The sequence below is a fragment of the Pipistrellus kuhlii genome, unplaced genomic scaffold (assembly GCF_014108245.1).
Source record: "Pipistrellus kuhlii isolate mPipKuh1 unplaced genomic scaffold, mPipKuh1.p scaffold_m20_p_22, whole genome shotgun sequence".
Taxonomy (NCBI): Eukaryota; Metazoa; Chordata; class Mammalia; order Chiroptera; family Vespertilionidae; genus Pipistrellus; species Pipistrellus kuhlii.
In genome coordinates, this window is record NW_023425521.1 from 5302179 (window position 1) to 5320644 (window position 18466).

General features: G+C 51.4%; 1 protein-coding gene and 1 long non-coding RNA gene across 12 annotated transcripts in view; one reads left to right on the forward strand and one right to left on the reverse strand.

Annotated features, from left to right (window-relative positions):
* Positions 1 to 18466, reverse strand: part of ATP6V0A1 (ATPase H+ transporting V0 subunit a1) — a 52475-nt gene continuing 34009 nt past the window's right edge. For 3 of the 11 annotated variants that reach the window (XM_036451730.2, XM_036451727.2, XM_045586249.1), the window contains 8 exons: positions 18063 to 18279; positions 17598 to 17705; positions 16704 to 16778; positions 12500 to 12607; positions 11566 to 11583; positions 7854 to 7971; positions 7386 to 7557; positions 765 to 2338 (listed from right to left, as the gene is read on the reverse strand). In XM_036451730.2, the coding sequence (XP_036307623.1) occupies positions 2245 to 2338; positions 7386 to 7557; positions 7854 to 7971; positions 11566 to 11583; positions 12500 to 12607; positions 16704 to 16778; positions 17598 to 17705; positions 18063 to 18279 (910 nt within the window). In that variant the 3' untranslated portion in view covers positions 765 to 2244. Of the gene's footprint in view, positions 112 to 764; positions 2339 to 7385; positions 7558 to 7853; positions 7972 to 11565; positions 11584 to 12499; positions 12608 to 16703; positions 16779 to 17597; positions 17706 to 18062; positions 18280 to 18466 lie in introns of those variants that run through there. The other 8 variants (XM_036451735.2, XM_036451731.2, XM_036451736.2 and 5 more) reach the window with 5 other exon arrangements.
* LOC123652918 lies at positions 500 to 1533 on the forward strand. The gene is made up of 2 exons (XR_006742488.1): positions 500 to 1220; positions 1273 to 1533. It is a non-coding gene; the product is annotated as an uncharacterized LOC123652918 (long non-coding RNA).

The following is an 18466-nucleotide window of genomic DNA, read 5'->3' on the forward strand; positions in this document are numbered from 1 at the left end:
GAGTCAGTAACAGAGCAGAGGCTAAAAGAGCTCCTTTACCCGAGTTTCCACTCTGGATTTTTGGCGGAGAAGGTGGAGATGCTGCGCCAGGCCTATTCCAGGGCAGCTGGCCTGTTAGGTAGGAGAGGGCTTGAGGCTGGGGGGGACAGGAACATGAAATGAACAGGGGTTTCCTGTCCCTCCTGGAGCCGCAGTTGTCAGCCTGCTGCTGGAATTCCCGCGCAGCCCCTGCTCTGGAGGCCCGGCAGGCGCTGGGAAAGAATGTGGATGCCTTACATGGCAGTGAGGAGGCAGAAGTGCCCTCCCTGCCCAGCCCGCCTGCCTGGACAGTCGGCAGGCTCTTCAGCCACCTGCCTACCTCGGCACCTCACATTCTCCAGCTGCCCCAGACCACATGCTGAGCCTCCATTTACACCACGGCCAAGGGCATCAGGGCTCAGAACAGCCAGGCTGCTGAGCCCCAAGAGCACCGTTGGAAGGGGGAGAGGGCAGGGCCTCTGCTGTTCGGGTGGGGAGTGTGAAGGGGAGGCGAAGCCGGGTTCCTAAGTCCCCGCCCACCATGGGTAGTGCCTGTAAAGCTGCTTTGGCTCCAGCCAGGGGGAAGGCGCCTGTGAAACTTGAGATAAGGCGAGAATTTCACAAACGTACTGCCTGGTCAGGGCCTTAGTCGCTGTGGCCTTTGATCAGAGGAGCAGAATGTAGAGGAGGCGGGGAGAGTGTGCGAAGCAGGGGCTGAGGGTACAGAGACAGCCAGCCTCCCTCTGTAGACTCAAACACACTTTATTCAGCACAGGAATGTCTGAACAGCGGGGCCTTGGGCAGGGTTCCTCACACAGAGAACTCTCCTTCCAGCCCCGCTGTCAACAGAACCAAGATCATCACATCATGTAAACCATGGGGCCACGGGGGAGGGCTCTGCACAAGGTCTGGGGCAGGTCACACTGGCCAGCACGTGGGGGGCTGGGGCAGCTGGGGCGGATGGCCCACACCCAGGGCCAGCCGTGCCTGGGAGGGCTGAGTGAGCAGCTCTGAGTAGCTCGCTCAGGAAAGTCAGGTGGGAGAGCACAAGGGCCTGGCCATCAGGAGATTATCTCGGCCACTGAAAGTGACTGGATCAATTTAGCTGAAGCAGCCAGGGCTGCTGCGTCAACACATGCTTAAAAGGCCCCAAGATCACAGCTGGTGTGGGTGACCGCAGAGCCGGCCCCGTGGGGGTGCTCGTCGCCAGCTCACTGGCAGGCTGTGCAGCTCTCACAACCTCATGCCCGGCAGCCCAGCCAGGCGCCTCCAATCAGCAAATGGGAAGGGACAGTGACCCTCCCTGCCAGGACCTCATGCCCCTACTTGGGCTCACTGTGGAAGGGGAAGGGGCACTCGTGGCAGAGCAAGGCTGGCCTGCCAGAGAACCAGCCTTGACGGTCACTGTCCTTCACTCAAGATTCATGATTTGGGGGTGGGGAAGGGTCCCGGTCTGCACCGGGAGGAGCATCAATTTAAACCCTCTGCCCAGAGGACGAGTTCGTGCCGGGGCCCTCGAATGCCCGGGCAGCAGCTAGCCAGGACCTCTGTTTTGGGCCTCTCTCAGCTGTGCTATCAGGATGCAAATGAGGGAGCGGAAGAAGGGGATTCTGGGAGGGAAGAGGAGAGGTCTGAGAGTGGAGGTTAGGGAGATGGTGTTGGGTGCCCTGGGACTCTTGGGGGTAACAAGAAGCCGTGCACGATGGCACAATGCGATCCAGCTGGAGTCCTGATAACAAGGGCAATGAAGGCTGGAGGTGGGGGGCAGAGGACATAAGTACCATCTTCCTGGATCTGTTCCTGCTGACCCCGGGAAGGGTGCCAAGAGCACCCTCCAAAAATCAGTGACTGGAGTGGCAGCAGCAGAAACAGAATCTGGGTGTGGATGGTGAAGGTGCTCCTTCCCTGGGCGTCGGGCTCACATGGAAACGCAGTCACCGCCAGGCGACAGGGAGGAGCGGGCTGGCTCGGAGGGGACGGAGGGCAGGGCTGGTGCCAGGGGTGTGAGTGACAGCAGAGCCCAGCTTCTCAGGATCACTACACCACAATCTGCACAGCTGAGGAGGCAGGAGACCCACGGGAGGGCCGGATCGCACATGCAGCTGGGGGAAGGTGGCAAGGATGACACAAATGCCCCCAAATCCAGGGATCACACCAACACACGAGAGGAGCACAGCTGTCACCATGGAGTGCGGGGGAGGACGGTGGGCACGTCCCCCTGCGGGCTCACTCGTCTAACTTCCCTTCCAGGATGTGCTCGAAGGAGAAGGGTAGGAACTTGAAACCGGTCCCGCTGTAGAATTTGTTCTGGAACTCGACCCTGGGGAAAAGGAAGAGGGCAGTCATCATCCCACAGAAACGTTTTGGGATTTCACAGCGGGCCAGAAAGATACCGACCCCACGCTCCCTGCAGCTTTACTCTCCGAGGTGCGCATGGGAGAGCCTGTGCCAGCCCAAGCCCAGAACTCGGCCTCCTCCCAGTGCGCACAGCTCTGCCTCTGCAGCCCGGGGCCTGCCCTCAGCCAGCCGCGCACCAACGCACCGCGTGTCCTCGGTCCTGCTCTGACCTGAGCAGAGGGCCTCGTGCAGAAGGCAAGTTTCTAACAGCAAAGAGGAGCCCCCCACACACCTGGCAGGGCTCACAGCGGACCCCGAGGGAAGCCCCTGAGCGGCTGTGAATTCAGCCCCGGGAACCTTGGGGGCAGGAAGGAGAAGGGAGGTTTGGGAGTGAACATTCAAGGCTTTCGAGTTAGGGGAGGAAATTCTCAGGAAAGGGGGGGAAGTCAGGAGGGGAAGTCTCCTCAAAGCCATGGCAAAAACATGCTCCAACTACAAAAACATCTGAGGAAGAATTCTCCTCTTGGGGACTGAAAGGAAAAACAGAGCTTCAGCTCCCTTCCCAGGCTGCTCGGCGGCCATCGCGCGGCCTCCCGGGGGCCCTATCGGACTCGAGGGGAAGAGCTCGCTCCTGTGAGCACTTGGCAAACGCGCCCTGGATGGCTGCCCAGCAACCAAATCAGCACCAAATATGGGCAGAAAACGCATGATTCAGAGTCTAGAAAAGCGAGGAGAGCTGCCCTGAGGAATAGTTTCCACTGGGGCCGAGTGACCCTGGGGCACCAGAGCCCCTGCAGGAACCGGCGGGGGAGGCAGGCGGCAGGCGGTGGTGTACACACAGGCTTCCTCCCCCGAAGCCGGAGGGGAGCGGCCAGCAGGAAGGAAAGCCTGGGCAGGCAAACCAGGACTGCCTGCAGCTGGCACTGCGAGGCCCTCAGAAGCCCCTGCAGCCTCGGGTGCTGGCTGGGGGCACTGACTGCAGAGCATTCAGCTCCACACCTGGGGAGACAGGTGAGCATTGTCAGTCCCCAGGTAAAACAGGATCCAGGAGGGGGAGTTTTAAACTCGAGCCAGTGATACCAGGCCCGGATCTGCCCCGCATCCGAACACTCCCGAGAAGTCCTGCCAGCTGCAGCTACTGGGGGCAGCTGGGGAGGGGCAGGTTCCTGCTGGGCGCCCACTGCTGTCAGGTCTGAAGTCTTCGTGTTGGGGGGCTGTGTTTGCATTATGGCAAGAGATTGCTGAACAACTGACAACAGACGGACTCGTCCCGTTTTCATTCGGGAATCTGTGCCCAGATAGTGGGCAAGCCACCTCCAGGTCCGCGAGGTATCAGAATTCCGACCTCCTGGCTGGCTAATCACACAAACAATTCCAATTCCAAACAGGGTGAAGGGAGAAGTTCTCAGAGACCCATGGGGCCACCACCCTTCTCTTGCCATCCCTCTGTGTGACTCAGGATGTCCTGGGCACCTCTGGGTTAGCCTGACGCCACCCTCCTCCTCAGCTGTGCTCACCCAGCTCCCTGGCACGGAGCTGGGAAGCAGTTTCCCTGTCGGCCTCCCCACCCTCCTCTCCCTGTAAACCAGGGAAACGTGTGCTTCCTGCGAAAGTACAAACATGAAGTTCTCTGTGTGAGGGTGCACGGGGCCCCCGGGGCCGCCCTGCGAGCTTTTCCTTCCTCGGGGGCTCTGCCGGGGGAGCCTCCAGGCCCAGCCATGCTCCAAGCCACTGAGACACACCTCGGAACCCCATGGCTGTGAGAAGCTTCTCTGGCACCCCTTCCGGCCCCGGCACCTGGCAGAGGCCACCTGTGTGTGACCCAGAGGATCACAGTCCAGAGAGATGGCTCCTGCTATGTAACAGGAAACCGGCTTCCTGGAGCGAGCGAAGGGGACTGGTTCCGGGGCCTCCCCCCTCTCCTGGCAGGGTGTGAGCGAGGGGAGGCAGTTTTAGAAAGATGATTCGAGGCCCAGCTGCTTCTCTGGCCCTTTCTGCCACTCTGAGAATTCAGGGCCAGGAACACATGCGTGCCTGATGGTCCCAGTGTCCTGACGGTGATGGCAGCCGGGGACACATTTCAGGCCTCTTACTTCTGGGGCAGCCAGCCGTTCACGCCGCCCTCCCAGGGCGTCCTGCGGTGGCACCACTGCATCCCTTACAGCTAACCGGTCCCAGTCCCGCCCCTTCAGCCGTCAAGCAGTCGGTGAGTGTGCAAGTGTGCACACCTACACACGGTGGGTGCTGCCAGAGAGGAAGGTAGGCCACGGGCCACAGTCTCCCTGCTAAAAGCAGTTAGGTGGCCACAGTTATACCGACAAATCATATCCCTTCCTTTGCCTTTCCTGAGGAAGAAAAGACATTGAATTAGGGTGCCAGGAAGGCCCACTTTACAGGGTTGGGGGAAAAGAGGGGGACAGACAACTCAGGAGACGGAACTGGCAGGCTGGCACACGAACCTGCTCACTGCTGTTTTCAAATGTCACCCACCTCCTTCTGACCCTACACGGACCTCACACTAGTGGTTTACATTTGTTATCGAGTCATGTGTTTTTCTTCTTGTCCCCACGGAAGAGACCCAGAGCTTGTATTCCGGGGCAGACCACGCATCAGAATCAGGAACCCAGCTGCATACCAGGCTGGAGACCAGAAAAAACAGCAACCATGTTCCTGCTGCATTCTCAGCAGGACCAGCTGTTGCCCCTCAGGAGATGGCCACAACTCGCAACTGCTGCCCAGGCATCCCTGAAGCACATCCACATTCGGCCAGGAGGGGGCAGACTAGCACCAATTCCATTCCCTTGGCAGGGATGAGCTCCAAACAGTCCTTCAGTAAGATGGGATTTGAAATGCTGCTGCACTAGAGTTTTCGCTGTTTTTTCTCTTTTGTCCCAAATTTTCACTACCAAACACCACAAGTGCAATGTGGTGGACCAGCCTATTCCTTGCAAACTACATCAGAGACTTTCAGATGGTATCATCTATCTTCCCACCCATTGGTCTCCCTTCTCTCTAACAGACTAAAAGCAGTTTCTTTACAAACTACCACAAGGAGGTGTCCTCTCCCAGTTTTAAGCAGGGCAGCCATGACCTGCACCTGAACAATGGGTTAGCTGTGCCAGGGCACCGTGAGTCCCTTGGTATGTACATTGCTTCACGTTTAATCATGGCAGCCTATCCTCTCTCTTCCCCTGAGAGACAAGGAGGTTCAGAGAGGCAAATGCTCCCCTCGGGGTCGGCCAGCAGGGTGGGCAGAGCGTGATTCTGAAGCCTGCTCTCCTGTCATCTCACTTCCTCGGGCTCATCTGTGTGGACGAGGGGAGTCAGAGCCACTCGGAGGCCACAGGGAGCCTGAGGAGGAAGCAACCCTCTGGCGATAACACATAACCTCACCGACTGGGGGCTCACTCCGGAGACGGGCCCAAGCCCAGGCGACCTTCCTCGACCGAGAGTCCCGGAGCGCCTGCGCCTGCCCGCGGCCCCCCCTCCTGCCCGCCGGGGGAGGCAGCAGGCCCCCCACTTGGGAATCACGGTGGGGTGGTAACTGTTCTCTCAAGTCCAGGCTCAGGAGACAGAGTTACTAGGAAAGGAAGGAAGCCAAGAGGGCAAGAAAAAGTGAGTCACCACAGGCTGGCTGCACAGACGTTCCCTCCCACCGCGAGGCTGAGGAAGTGTGCTGGGAGGGGGCGCTGATAAGCCAGGAACAGGGGAGCGGCCAGCGTCTGAATCATGGGGAGCTCCTGACCTCCTGGCTCGCAGTAAACAACAGCTGGGCGGGAGGAGGAGCAGGAGGGAAGCCCTGAGACTGAGAAAGCATGTCTCCACCCGCAGGACAGACTCCCCTACGTGCCTCAGCTCTCTCCTCTGCAACTTAGAACCACAAACAGTGGCTCCCTGAGGAGGCTCAACTGGGAGAGTCAGCGATAAGGGTGGGACGAGAGGAGGGTTCAGGTTCAGGTTCTGGGTTTTCTTCTGGTTTGGATGAGTGATGGGAAGAGACATTCCAAGCAGCCCCCTCTGACCTTGAGATCAGGACCACCACCGATGATGTCACCTAGGACTTCCTAAGGTCGGGTCCGTGAACCTGTGACCCCTAAGCTGGTAAAGCTGTGTGCTCACATGGCGGGAGGTGTTGCTGAGGAGAGAGGGTCCAGAGCTTCCGGAGCCACTGGGGTTTGAGACCCAGAAAGGGAGAATCGCCTCACATGGAGGGAATGGAGACTCCACGGGGCAGGGCGGCCAGAGCAGCATCGGATACAGTTTTAGTGTAAGCATGTCCCAGGCACACTTGGAAGATACTTACACTGTAAGAAAAAAATCCCCCGAACTCTTCATTGTTGACCTGACATTCACATTTAACAGGTGTTCTGTAATGGTGTTTGCTGAATCTGGCAGCCCTACTCTGAGGTCGCAGTCACAGTCCAGGCCAGAGGCTGAGCTCCCTCCCCGTGCAGGGCCATGAAGGGCCACCAACTACATCAAAGAAAACAAACCTGCCCTCCTGAAGCTGCTTCGGTCACTGACATACACACTAGGGAAGCGGTCCCCCCATCCACACGAGCTGCCACGGGTCCTCCTCAAAGACCCTGACACAGGCCAGAACCAGAGACAAAACTGGGGTACCCTGTGCTCCAGCATTTTCCGGGCTTAGGACCTATTCCAGAGCTGTTCTCATTGCTCTGAAGACAGGAGAAAGTTCTATGCCAGAGCAAAAACACCCCAAACAAACAAAAAATAAAACCTCGGCAGATCTTTTAAGCTACTACCATGAGGAGCACTGCAGAATGAGAGGCAGAGGGCGGGAGCCTGACACACGCACCGAGAATTCTCCCTGGCGGCTCTGAAAGTGAGCTGTGCTGATCTGCGGGCACTTCCGGAAGCGCACTCCTAAGATAGGTCCTTGGGTGCAATGATGTGAAAGCAGACACTTCCTAGTGCTCTGGATTCTGGACAGGAGCAAAGCTGCCCTCAGTGCAGCCAAGGACACGTCCGCGCCTTGGCCCCCGCCGCCCCGCCGCCCCGCCCCTCACCAGTGTAACCGCAGTGCGTGGAGGAAGGCCGAGAGGCCCTCCATGACCAGGAGGATGGCCACGGTCAGGGTGGCGAAGGCGGTGAAGATGAAGAACAGCGCCAGACTCCCCGCCAAGCTCTTCACCCTCAGGCCCATGTGGATCACCATGGTCCAAAGCACCTCCGACAGCTCTGGGGACAGGGGAGAGACAGGCACCCAGTTTATTCGGGGAGCAGCACTGCTCTGCCACACCTCCCCTGGAGTGTCCCTGCCTTCCGGCTTCCCACGACCCGAGAGGGACCACTGTGCATCGCCAACCTGGCGAAAGCGCTGATTCTCCCATCTGGACATCATTCTCTCTTGGGACTTTGGAGTCTGAATAATCCCAGAAACTTTCTGTAATTTTCACTCTCTCTAAGGCCCCGCCTGAGAGAGTGCCCAGAGAAGGGGAAGGCCATGGTTCCCCACCCGAGAGAAACACACTCACGTGCATGGGCGAGGCTGAGGGCCCAGAGCCGCAGGTACGAGGCAGTGTTGGAGATGCAGCCCAGGCAGTACTCGATGGTGTGGATGGCCTGGTGCACCATCGTGTCTCCAAAGTCAAACTGCGGTGGGGAGACCAGAGAGAGCACATGAGGCTGGGGGGAGGGGGGCGCACGTGTATGAAGTCTGGGCTGTGCTGCATGGCCCTGTGCGCTTCTCCAGGGGCCAGGAGCCCCCAGGGTTGAACTCCAGTGGTGACTTCAGCTATGCCGACCCCTGAGATCCTGCCTGGCTTAGACCCCAGCTGGGACACTCCCATTTCCCTCAATACACTACATTTTAATGAATTATATCTTCATGAAGTTCTTCTCAACACATCTGTTTTTCTCTCCTGGCTAGTCTGTGAGCTTAAGTGGAGTGTATGTGAAGTTGAGAACGCTCAGAGAAAATAGCATTCCGGACTTGAAGGACCTTCTCTAGCCACTCGTACCCACTGGTGTGTGAAGTCCCCCAGGGGAACACCTGCTGTGAAAAAGCCAAAGAAGCAGGAAGCCCCTCCCTCCCTCCGGAGCCCAGCTGTCAGGCCCTAAACCTCAAATCACTTCACTTAATTAGCTTAACAAACTCCTGCACTCAAGGTAACCAACCTCCTTTTTTGGCGTAACTTCTGAAAAAGATGACAAATTTTAGCAAAAATTTTACCAATTCTGCCCAGGTGGGTTTCAGTGACTGAGTGTTGTTGACCCATGAACTAGGAGGTCATGATTTGATTCCTGGTCAGGGCACATGCCCTTGTGGGCTTGATCCTCAGTAGGGGGGCTACAGGAGGCAGCCAATGGATGATTCTCTCTCATTATTAATGTTTCTCTCTCTCCCTCTCCCTTCCTCTCTCTGAAATCAATAAAGACATTAAAAAAAAAAAAAGTTTTACCAATTCCTACTTGGCCAGTTGATTAAGACCAGGTAGAATATCATTTGGTTTTTGTTTCTGTTTTCCTCACACTCCCTTTCTGTTTTCCTTTCAACATACAAAATTATTTCCAGAGTAAAGGGGTGGGGCTGGAGCAAGCTCTCAGGAGTTCACGTTTAGGACTGCACCAGGTGCATTTCGTGGCCTCCCACTCTCCCAGGTGGAGAAAACAACAGTTACTCTAGAACAGGAGGTCGTTCCATTCTGGGGGCCTCTCCCCACAGCCCAGCCCAGAACCTTAGGAGCAGAGGGACCCCTCAGCCTGCCGTGCCCTTGGGTCAGAGTCTATTTTCACTATTTCTTTCAGGACGCACATGACTCCACACCCAGAGTACACCAGAACTGCCCTGGAAACACATGAGGGCAGGGAGAGAAGGGGCTGACCCGCCAAGATGTACTTCCAGTCCATGTCTCACGTCTAATGGTGTCACTACTCGTCCCCCAGGAACCCACGCCTGCCAGTCAATCTTGAATGCCCATCTTCGCTAAGGGACTGGGGCCTGTAGCTTTTACATTCTTAGTCTCACATTGTTCCCTTCCTTTCTAACTCCCCCTGAAAAGGCTTGCTTCTCCCAGGCCTCCCAAGTTTTTCCTGACTCATAGCAGACTAGCTGGTCCCCATGCCTCCAGACTGTGCCCCCTCCCCAATCCAGGATGTCCTCGCACATCTCCACTTCAGCAATGCACGTTTATTGTGTCACTTCCAGCTTCACCACCCTCTGATGGCTCCTCGCTGTCCAAACAATCTGTGGTTCATTTCTGCCAACCTCTGGTCTTACCTCTCACGAGTCCCCCAGCTCCTGACTCTGAGCTTCAGCTAAGCTGAATACCCGTTTAATCCCAAGCGTGATGGGCTTGCAGGCCTCTGTGCCTTTATAACTGTTCATACTGGTGGTTCTGCATCTCCCTCTCCCTCCACAGAGACTAAGCCTAGCCATCCTTTCCTCAGGGAGCCCTTTCCTGGCCTCTGCTTCCCCACCCCCTCTCAGTGTTTTCCTGGTGCCCCTTTCTGTGTTCCCACAGCATCCTGGGCACACTGTGATCACACCACTACCGCCCGGACTGTTTCCTCAGTTTGTTTGGGAGTCCTTGAGAGCAAAGACTATGTTTTCCTTCTTTCAGTTTCTGTAGCATTAAACAGAGGCTTGACACGTGGAGGGTGAATGAATGGATGGATGGGTTGGATGAGCACACTTGATGAGATGACACAGTAGGGAGAGATGCCACTGATCCTTGCTGAATGGCTAGTCTTTGAAGGTTTCCTAGACAATCACATGACCTGGCCCCGGTCTGCAACTGGGTGCCCCCCAGGAAGAGGAGGCACTGGGCTGGGCAATGACCCGTATGTGGCAAACAGGTTTTTACAGCCAAACAATATGGGGAAATTCTAGGAGAAGTAGGCTGGATTTTTTAAAAATTCTGTTTTGTTTGAAATCTTTAGATAACTGTGACAGTTATCCAAATTTGTCTTAAACTGTGTATATGTCTGATAAAGTGTTATGACTACTTAGGAAGCTATGAAAAACAGAACCCTTGGGGATCTGGGAAGCCAGAGGCTAGGGCAGCTGAATTACAGTCCATCTTGTTTTGATGTTCACCTCCCCTGGGACATGGCTGCAAATAGGGCTGTTCTGGCAATGGCCATGGCCTTTGGGTGCTCAGTTAGTACGACATTTAGAAAGAGCAGTGCTGTTGGAGGCGATGTTACTGGGAGGGGGCTGGGCTCCTCACTAATATGGAGCACACTCCCACATCCCTTCCAGGCGGCCCAGCCAGAGACTGCACAGATGAGCGGTCCAGAGGAGCCTCTCAGCCTTTAGGAAGACTGAGCACTGTCTGTTTTTACACAAAACAGCAAAGACTTTTTCCCATGCCTATCACTCTGCTCCCTTACAGAGAATAGGAGAGCCAGGGAAGGGAAGGTTTATGGGTCTAAGCATTTCAGAGAGGAATTTTGGGGAAGATGCAAACAGTGCAGCATGGCCTTTTAAAAACCCGATTCCAAACTTGTATGTTGCTAAGGGAATTCTTGCTGAGCTAGAAGGCCTACTCCAGATGCAGCCTGATCTTTTCGCCAACTGTCTTCCTATTCCGTTATTATGCTCTGTGTGTGGCTGATATCACAGACGGACTGTTTTTTGTTTTGTTTTTACTGGGATACATCTAAGAGGCAAAGCCTCCTTTTGAACTCTGTCTACTTCCCACCTGGGTCACACAGAGGTAGAGCTGACCCCAAGGCAAGGTCCAGCAACTGTCACTTCAAGCATCATCAAGCTGATGAGGGCAGCAGGAAGAGGCTGGCTGCATCTCAGACAGGGAGGAAGGGGAGCTTTACTCATAAGCACTCAGAGGCCCAGGGAGGAAACAGCCACTCCCAGTGGCAGAGCGACCATACATAGCATCACAGGAGAGGCAGGCAGAAGCCACTGGGACTTAACCCCCAAGGGGAGTCACTTCAAGAATGCCAATGCAGACATTGCTTGTAGCTCCTTACAAAGCCATTCTCAGAGGTATTAGATCAGCGAAGTCAATGAAACAAAGACAGAGGCGACCAACGTGAGATGCAGTTAATGGAGATGAGCTTTTTCAGAACACAGATTCACGAACTGGTTAGAAATGGCCAGTGAGATGCAGGATACGCGGGTGTCATGTGTGGCCCCCGGATGCAGCAGGCTCAGCAAAGTGATCACAAGGACGGGAAGATAAGCCCCAGATAGACATGAAGGCAAAGCAGCTTGTTTCTTACCGCTTCATCCTCGGTAGGCTTGAAAACACAAAGTTACACTTAGTGGGAAGCTGTGGCACACACAAGGTCAAGTCACGAGACTACCATTGCTTCGTGGGGAGGACGGTTAGTGTTAAGTGGGTCTAACATGGTGGAGGCAGCCCCTCAGCATACAGGAAAGCGAAATCAGCAGGATTTAGCGCAGGCAGAACTATTTTTAAAAGGCACCCCAACCCCTGCAATTTCTTTTTTTAAATATAGTGAAAGTGATCAGTCAGACTAAAAAGTCCAGTCACCTGGAGTCCTCAACTCCTATCCCTTTTGCTTTAAAAAGAATACAATGAACAGATGAGATCCAAAAGTTCAGAGGCTGTGTGCTACGAGTGGTTAGGCAAAGACTATGAGTTTTAAAAAACTGAGCTTGGAGGTGGGGTGTAGGAAAAGTCTAGCTTAGCCTTCCTAGTGTTTTTCACTCTCCCTATAAAAAGCAGGCATTTTAAAAAGGCTCAAATGAAATATCTGCAACAAGAGCACATTGGTGGGACCGGACTTCCAAAGCATCAGTGGTTCCAGCGCCAGCTGGAGCCATCCTTGGAAGGCGCAAGGGATGTGGATGCTGCCCACGTGGCTGTGTTCCTGGTACTAAGAGCCGGAAGCTGGGCCTATTCTGCCTCAGTGTCCTGGAGAGCAGGTAGTAACTGATATCTGCATGCAACTCAAAATTTAAGAAGTGGAACAACAGAAAAAAACTGCTGCGGGCTCTGCCAGCAACACCTGGAGTTTACGGGGCCCCTGGGAAAAGGCTGCGGTGCCCTGAGCGGTGCAGAAGGCAGGCTGACCATTAGGATTCGTATTTTCATTTTTTCAAGGAGAAGACCGAGTAAAGCCACTGAGGTGCACACACCAGGGCTGACCCGAAGTGGAAGGAGAGGAAGCCCGCACCACTGGATCTTACCTCTTCTGCATCTTCTGAATGGGTGGAGAGCTGGTCATGCTGAATAATCTCAGCATCCTCCTCTGTCGGTCCGTTGCCCACCCTGATCCCACCAAAGGTGACAGTTCCCTACACACAGAAAGAGTAGAATTTGCCTGGGCTTTAATATGACATTTTGTGAGGTGGGGAAGGGCGATGGTTAGTACATACAAACCTCAGAAAAGTATATATTCTAACAACAAAAGCAAAACTAGCTGCTCAAACAGCAGTAAAAACAAACCACTGTTCCCACCCCAACCACCACCGCCCAGCCCCAGCCCCAACTACATTTACCAACTCATCCTGAGGGGAGGAAATAGGCAGTTCTGCCTGCTGCACTCGGAGACACATACCTTGCCTTGGTCAATGCTAACTAAGAACCCTGCTTGAATGGAAAGGCTTAGCACAAACAGACTCTCATAGCACGTGTAGCTCTATCCTCAAAGCTTCCAATGGCCTACGTTTTTCTGAAACTGAACTAAAGAGGAGACTTTCTAAGAGGGAGGGGCACCGAATGACATGGTGATTGTAACCTGGTCTGTCTGAGAAACTTTCAACAGGAGCCCCAAGAGTTCCAGCCACCTCTCCCAGAAACGTATTGGGCCTCTGCTCAGAAACAAAGAAAGGAAAAAGGCTTAATGTACTTGAACTTGTTGCTAGAGAATACTGAGTTAAAAAAAGAAAAAAATAGAAAAGAGGCTCCCTTCCTCCAATGGAGGATTCTGGAGTGTGAAAACAACTCTTTCTGGGCATGTGGGCAGATGCTGATGGGTGTTTGCTTCTCCTCACTTCCCAGGCATAGTTTTCAGTAGGGTCTCCAGAACTAGAATTTCTTTGTAAACCTGATTTGGGATGAAGTCTGACTGATATTAATTAGTGCTAACCTGCCACAGAGGGAAAGGAGCTGAAGAAACAGCCCCTGGCCCTGCCCAGTGTTGCTCAGTTGGTTGAGCCTAGTACCTTACTCCAAAAGGTCGCTCATTCGATTCCCAATCTGGGCACACGCCCGAATTGCCAGCTCAATCCCCAGTAGGGGGCATGCTGGAGGCAGCTGATCAATGTTTCTCTTTCCCTCTCCATTCCTCCCTCTCTAAAGCCAATAAAAACATATTTTAAAAAAAGAAACAGCCCCTAGGCCTACTTCCTATGGTTTCTGTCTGCAGAACCAAACAAGACAAGAGTTGGAAGATGGCTCTCCGGCAAAACAGCCTTCCGGGCAAGCAGCACAAACACTGTGTAAGCAGGTTTGGACAACTGCTTGGAGGACCCCACGCACACCTCCACCTGCTCTCCGTTACTGACCACCAGATCCCATTGGACAAATGCTCCCTCTTCCAGCAGCAGTTCTCACGTGCTGGGTAGAGAACCATTGCATCAGAGTCACATTGAAAGCTGCATTTCAGTACACAGACTCTCAAATACTTCTCCCAGAAAGTGCAAATTCAGCAGGTCTGGGGTGGAGCCTAGGAAATCTATATTAAAAATATATACCCTCAAGTACAAACTGTATAATCATTTTGATTGTGTATCAAAACTGAAAATGCATGCATCATTTGAGACTCAGCAATCCAATTTCACCCACTACTGGGAACTTGCTTGTGAAATTTTATCAAAGATGTTCCCTAAAATTGCTACTTGTAATAGCAAAGAACTGGGAACAATGAACACATCCATCAGTAAGAAAGTGTTCACATAATTTTAGCATATCCAACAGAATGGTCTGTGGAACGCTAGGAGAATAACTATGAAACAATCTCCAAGATACACTAAATTTTTAATAACTTAATAAATCAAGGGACAAAATAGTGCTACAGTTTAAACACAATTCTTGATGTGTCTTAAAAAATATATGTCTTAAAAAAAATCAGAAGATGATAGATATATGCTGACGTACACAAAAAAATTGGAGGTAAAATGCTGTTAATAATACCCTTAAGGAGGAGAAGGGTTCTGGGGACAGGGAAGCTTTTGCTTTCCGTATTATTTGCATTTTCTTCCCCCCCCCCCCACCCCCCAGAATTTTTATTGGAGCCAAACTGACAACATGCTAGAGAGCAAGATCTCAAATGTTCCCTTATTTGCATTTTCTAATCAAGGTCACCTATTGCTTTAATTGTACTTTTTAATATCAGTGGGGGATTCTCTGGGTCATAGAATTATAGAACCATTTTTATTTTTTCTTCCACTTATCTGTTTTAATATCCCAAGAAACAGATGTCAACTTCACCAGGTGATTCTGATATGAAGTCAGATTCAGGAACCACTGAAGCCCTGGGCACCGCCAGGTCACACAAATATTAACCAGACAACCCTCAGGAGACAGACTGAAAGGGCAACAAAGGGCATGGACTCCTAGGATGGGTTCGAGGGCACAGGAGGCTGGCTTCAAGGCACCTAACGCAGAAGGCCAGTTCTGAAGCTCCCCTCACTAGAGGACAGAGCGGGGCAGAGTCCCAGCTAGACACTAATGACTGTCCTTTCAGAACCCAGGGAATGAGAGTCATAGGAAGGGGGATGAGACACACACACCAGCAAAAAAAAAAAAAGAAAGAAAAGAGAAAAAACTAAACTGTGACACAGGCTTACAGGCAACCAAGAGGACATAGAACAGAACAAAATCAGATCCGTGTTCATATCCTCAGCCATTGGGTAATAGAGTTATCCTGATGCTATTAGACTGCTCTCCAGATGTTTGGGGGAAAAAAAAACACACAAAAAAAACCTGTGGGCTAAGAAGACTCTATGAATGTGGGGGTTTCTAGATTGGGGACTTTTAACTTAGATAGTATGAAAGAAGAGGATGCTAGATTTAAAAGCATCAAGATTGATGCATCAGAAGCACACCTTAAAAACATTACGACTAGCAGAAAGAGAGCCCATAGAAAGAATATAAATACGTGGATAGTTTGTGCTTTAAGGGTTTTTAATATTTTTTTCTTATAGGAAAAGAGAAAGTTCCTACTTGAAAATCATTTAAGCAGCCATATTAAGATATCTTCTTATTCAAAATACCAGCCCTCTTAGACTAGTTCTAGAGGGATGATCATATTCTTCAAAGTTTAAAGGGATCAGAAACACCTAATGAAGAAAATGGATATTCATCTAAATATTCATTTTATTTTTTTTAAAATATATTTTATTGATTTTTTACAGAGCGGAAGGGAGAGAGATAGAGAGCTAGAAACACTGATGAGAGAGAAACATCGACCAGCTGCCTCCTGCACACCCCCCACCGGGGATGTACCCGCAACCAATGTACATGCCCTTGACCGGAATCGAACCTGGGACCCTTCAGTCCACAGACCGACGCTCTACCACTGAGCCAAACCGGCTTCGGCTAAATATTCATTTTCTTTTAAAGGAGTATGATGCTACTAGAACACAACAGTACATGAGTGGTCACTACTGGTGAGACTTAAAAATCCTATAGATTCATCACTTAGAATAGACTGTACTAGTTTGATATTAGGGCATTGAAAGATTTTGGTTAAGAGATGTTTTTAAGGACAGATATTGACATGCTTAACATTCAAATTGCTGATTCTGAATAATAAGCTAGTACTGGAAGAAGGAAAGAAAACAGAGATGACTCTGGACATTACCCCAGATGTACAACACATACAAGACACACGGCAGAGCCGAGTTCTCACTGGAGCAGCTGAGGATGTGAGGGCTTCTGAGTCTTTCACAAAAAGTAGACATGTATAAGCTTCCAATGGAAGGAGACTTAAGTCACAGCTAAAATGGACCAAATGTCAAGCATCTTCTGAAGCAGAACTTTAAGCGTCAGGAAATCAATTCAAGAATCACAGAGATGTTCTTGCTCCGTGCTGAAAATCATCCGATACGTGGTCACAAAACACAGACATGCAAGTGGGTGGGCCTAAGAGCTGCCATCTTGGATTAAGATGATGTGACCCAGAGAGGGTACAACAGCCACTCTGCTTCCATAACCACGACTGCACTTACATATCGGAATAGAAACTTGTAGGCCAAGGGTAAAGATGATATCAGAATCTACTCATAAGAGGTGGAACTCTTTTCTGGCGTCTCAGTGAGTAACAAGGACATACTTCCCAAGAGCACACATGTCCCACGCTCTCAATATAGTTAAAAAGAATGCTGCTGCACTGTTTGCCACCTCTTTACACAAAATGTGATGGTTTGTTGGTTTAAATTCACTCACTGTTGCAGCCGCTGCTGCCTCTAGTCCCTGTTGGCTCGGGGTTGGGCTGACTGGGGCCTCCACAGGTTGCCCTTCCTGATAGTGAAGGGAAGAAAAGAGGAAGGGAGAAGAGAACAAAAGAGGGAGGGAGTGAAGGGGGAGACGAATGCAGGGGACATGGAAGGGTGAAGATGGTCAGAGAAGGGAGAAGGAGGGTCTTGTAACTTAGCTGCTCTCCAACAGGAATAATAATCTAACAGCCATATGAGAGTCATGCAAAAAGATCTTTCGGATTTTACCACAGTGTAATAAGTAAGCATTACTGCATAGCTAGAAGTGAACATTTGGCAACTTAAGCATGTGTGTGTGTGTGTGTGTGTGTGTGTGTGTAGAATTCACATGCACACATACATTAAGTAAACACAAGTATGTATGCTGTTTTAAAAAAATAAAAAACAACATGCTTCAAGCCAAAATTTCCCCCAAATGTTTTGGTTGGTTGGAGTATCACGGTCTTATTTCAAAAGAAAACGTCTCAGTGTCAGCCCTGTGGCTGCCCAGACAAACCACATGAGTGGGTTCACACGGCTGCGGCTCTTGCTGCCTTGTTGTGTCTGATGCTGCATCTAGACAGGCCCAGGCCTGATTCTGCTGAGCATGGCATGAGCAAAACTTGACCAGGAAAGGTAAACACTTATGACTTATTCTCTATACCCGAGCTACTCAAAGCTGCATCCAGATGTCCAGGCAGCAAAAACACTTTTTGATTTCAGCAGGTCCAGTGCTCATGCTGGGATATGACACAAATGCATTTTGAGAGTATATAGACTTATGCACAATTCATTAGATCCAATGAGGAATTGTCTTGATCTTAAAAATATATAGAGTAACTTTCAGCAACAGAAATACACCCACCATATGCTTCCTCCTCAAATACTGATGGCGAAGGACCAGTGGTTTAAACAGTAGCATCCACGGTACACACAGCAATGCGACCACAACCAGGAAACACTGAACTCCTTTCTGCAAAGAAGGACACGGCACATCACATTAATCAAACATGCAGTTTCCAATTCCAGCATAAATTACCCCCAAAACAGCGCCTTCTTATGGACTTGTGAATAAGCTAACCAGACTCTCAAAACCATTAGCAGATGTGGCGAAGCCCAGGAATTGTCCCATAGGAGGAGAGTCATTAGTCTACCCTTTCTGCGTAGAACCTCCCAAGTAAGGAGGACAGGCTGAATTTACGTCTGGATGCATGAACTGAAAACCAAATCCTACAGAAAGGGATTTAAGTTTTTTTTTAGGGAAACAGGAACATCTAACTTCCTGACCTAGGATAACTGCCTAAGACAGTCCACCTCCGGGCTGACGCACCTGTCCAGAATATAGCATTGAATTGTGAATGTCCTCGTAGTTAAAGACGAACATGTTTATGAAATGGATCAGAAGGCTTGGTGCTCTCTCAGATGTAAAGGCGTCATAAGCCGTCCACTTGTAAAAAATAAGGATAACCAAGTAGCCAAACAAAGAGGTCATGAAGATTATTTCAGGAATAAACCCAAAATAGATATTCAGGGGCTTCTTGAAATAGCTAAAAAGGAAGGGAGGAAAAAAATGTGAGAAGTGAACAGACCCAGGGCCACCCCTACCTCAAGCGGAGCCCTCACTAAATTTTCCCCTGTGACTCCCTCAATTCTGTCTTTATTACTTTATGAAGCAAGAGCCAGAAATGCTGGAGACAACAGAGACAAACGGGATTAACGATGACTTCCAAACTT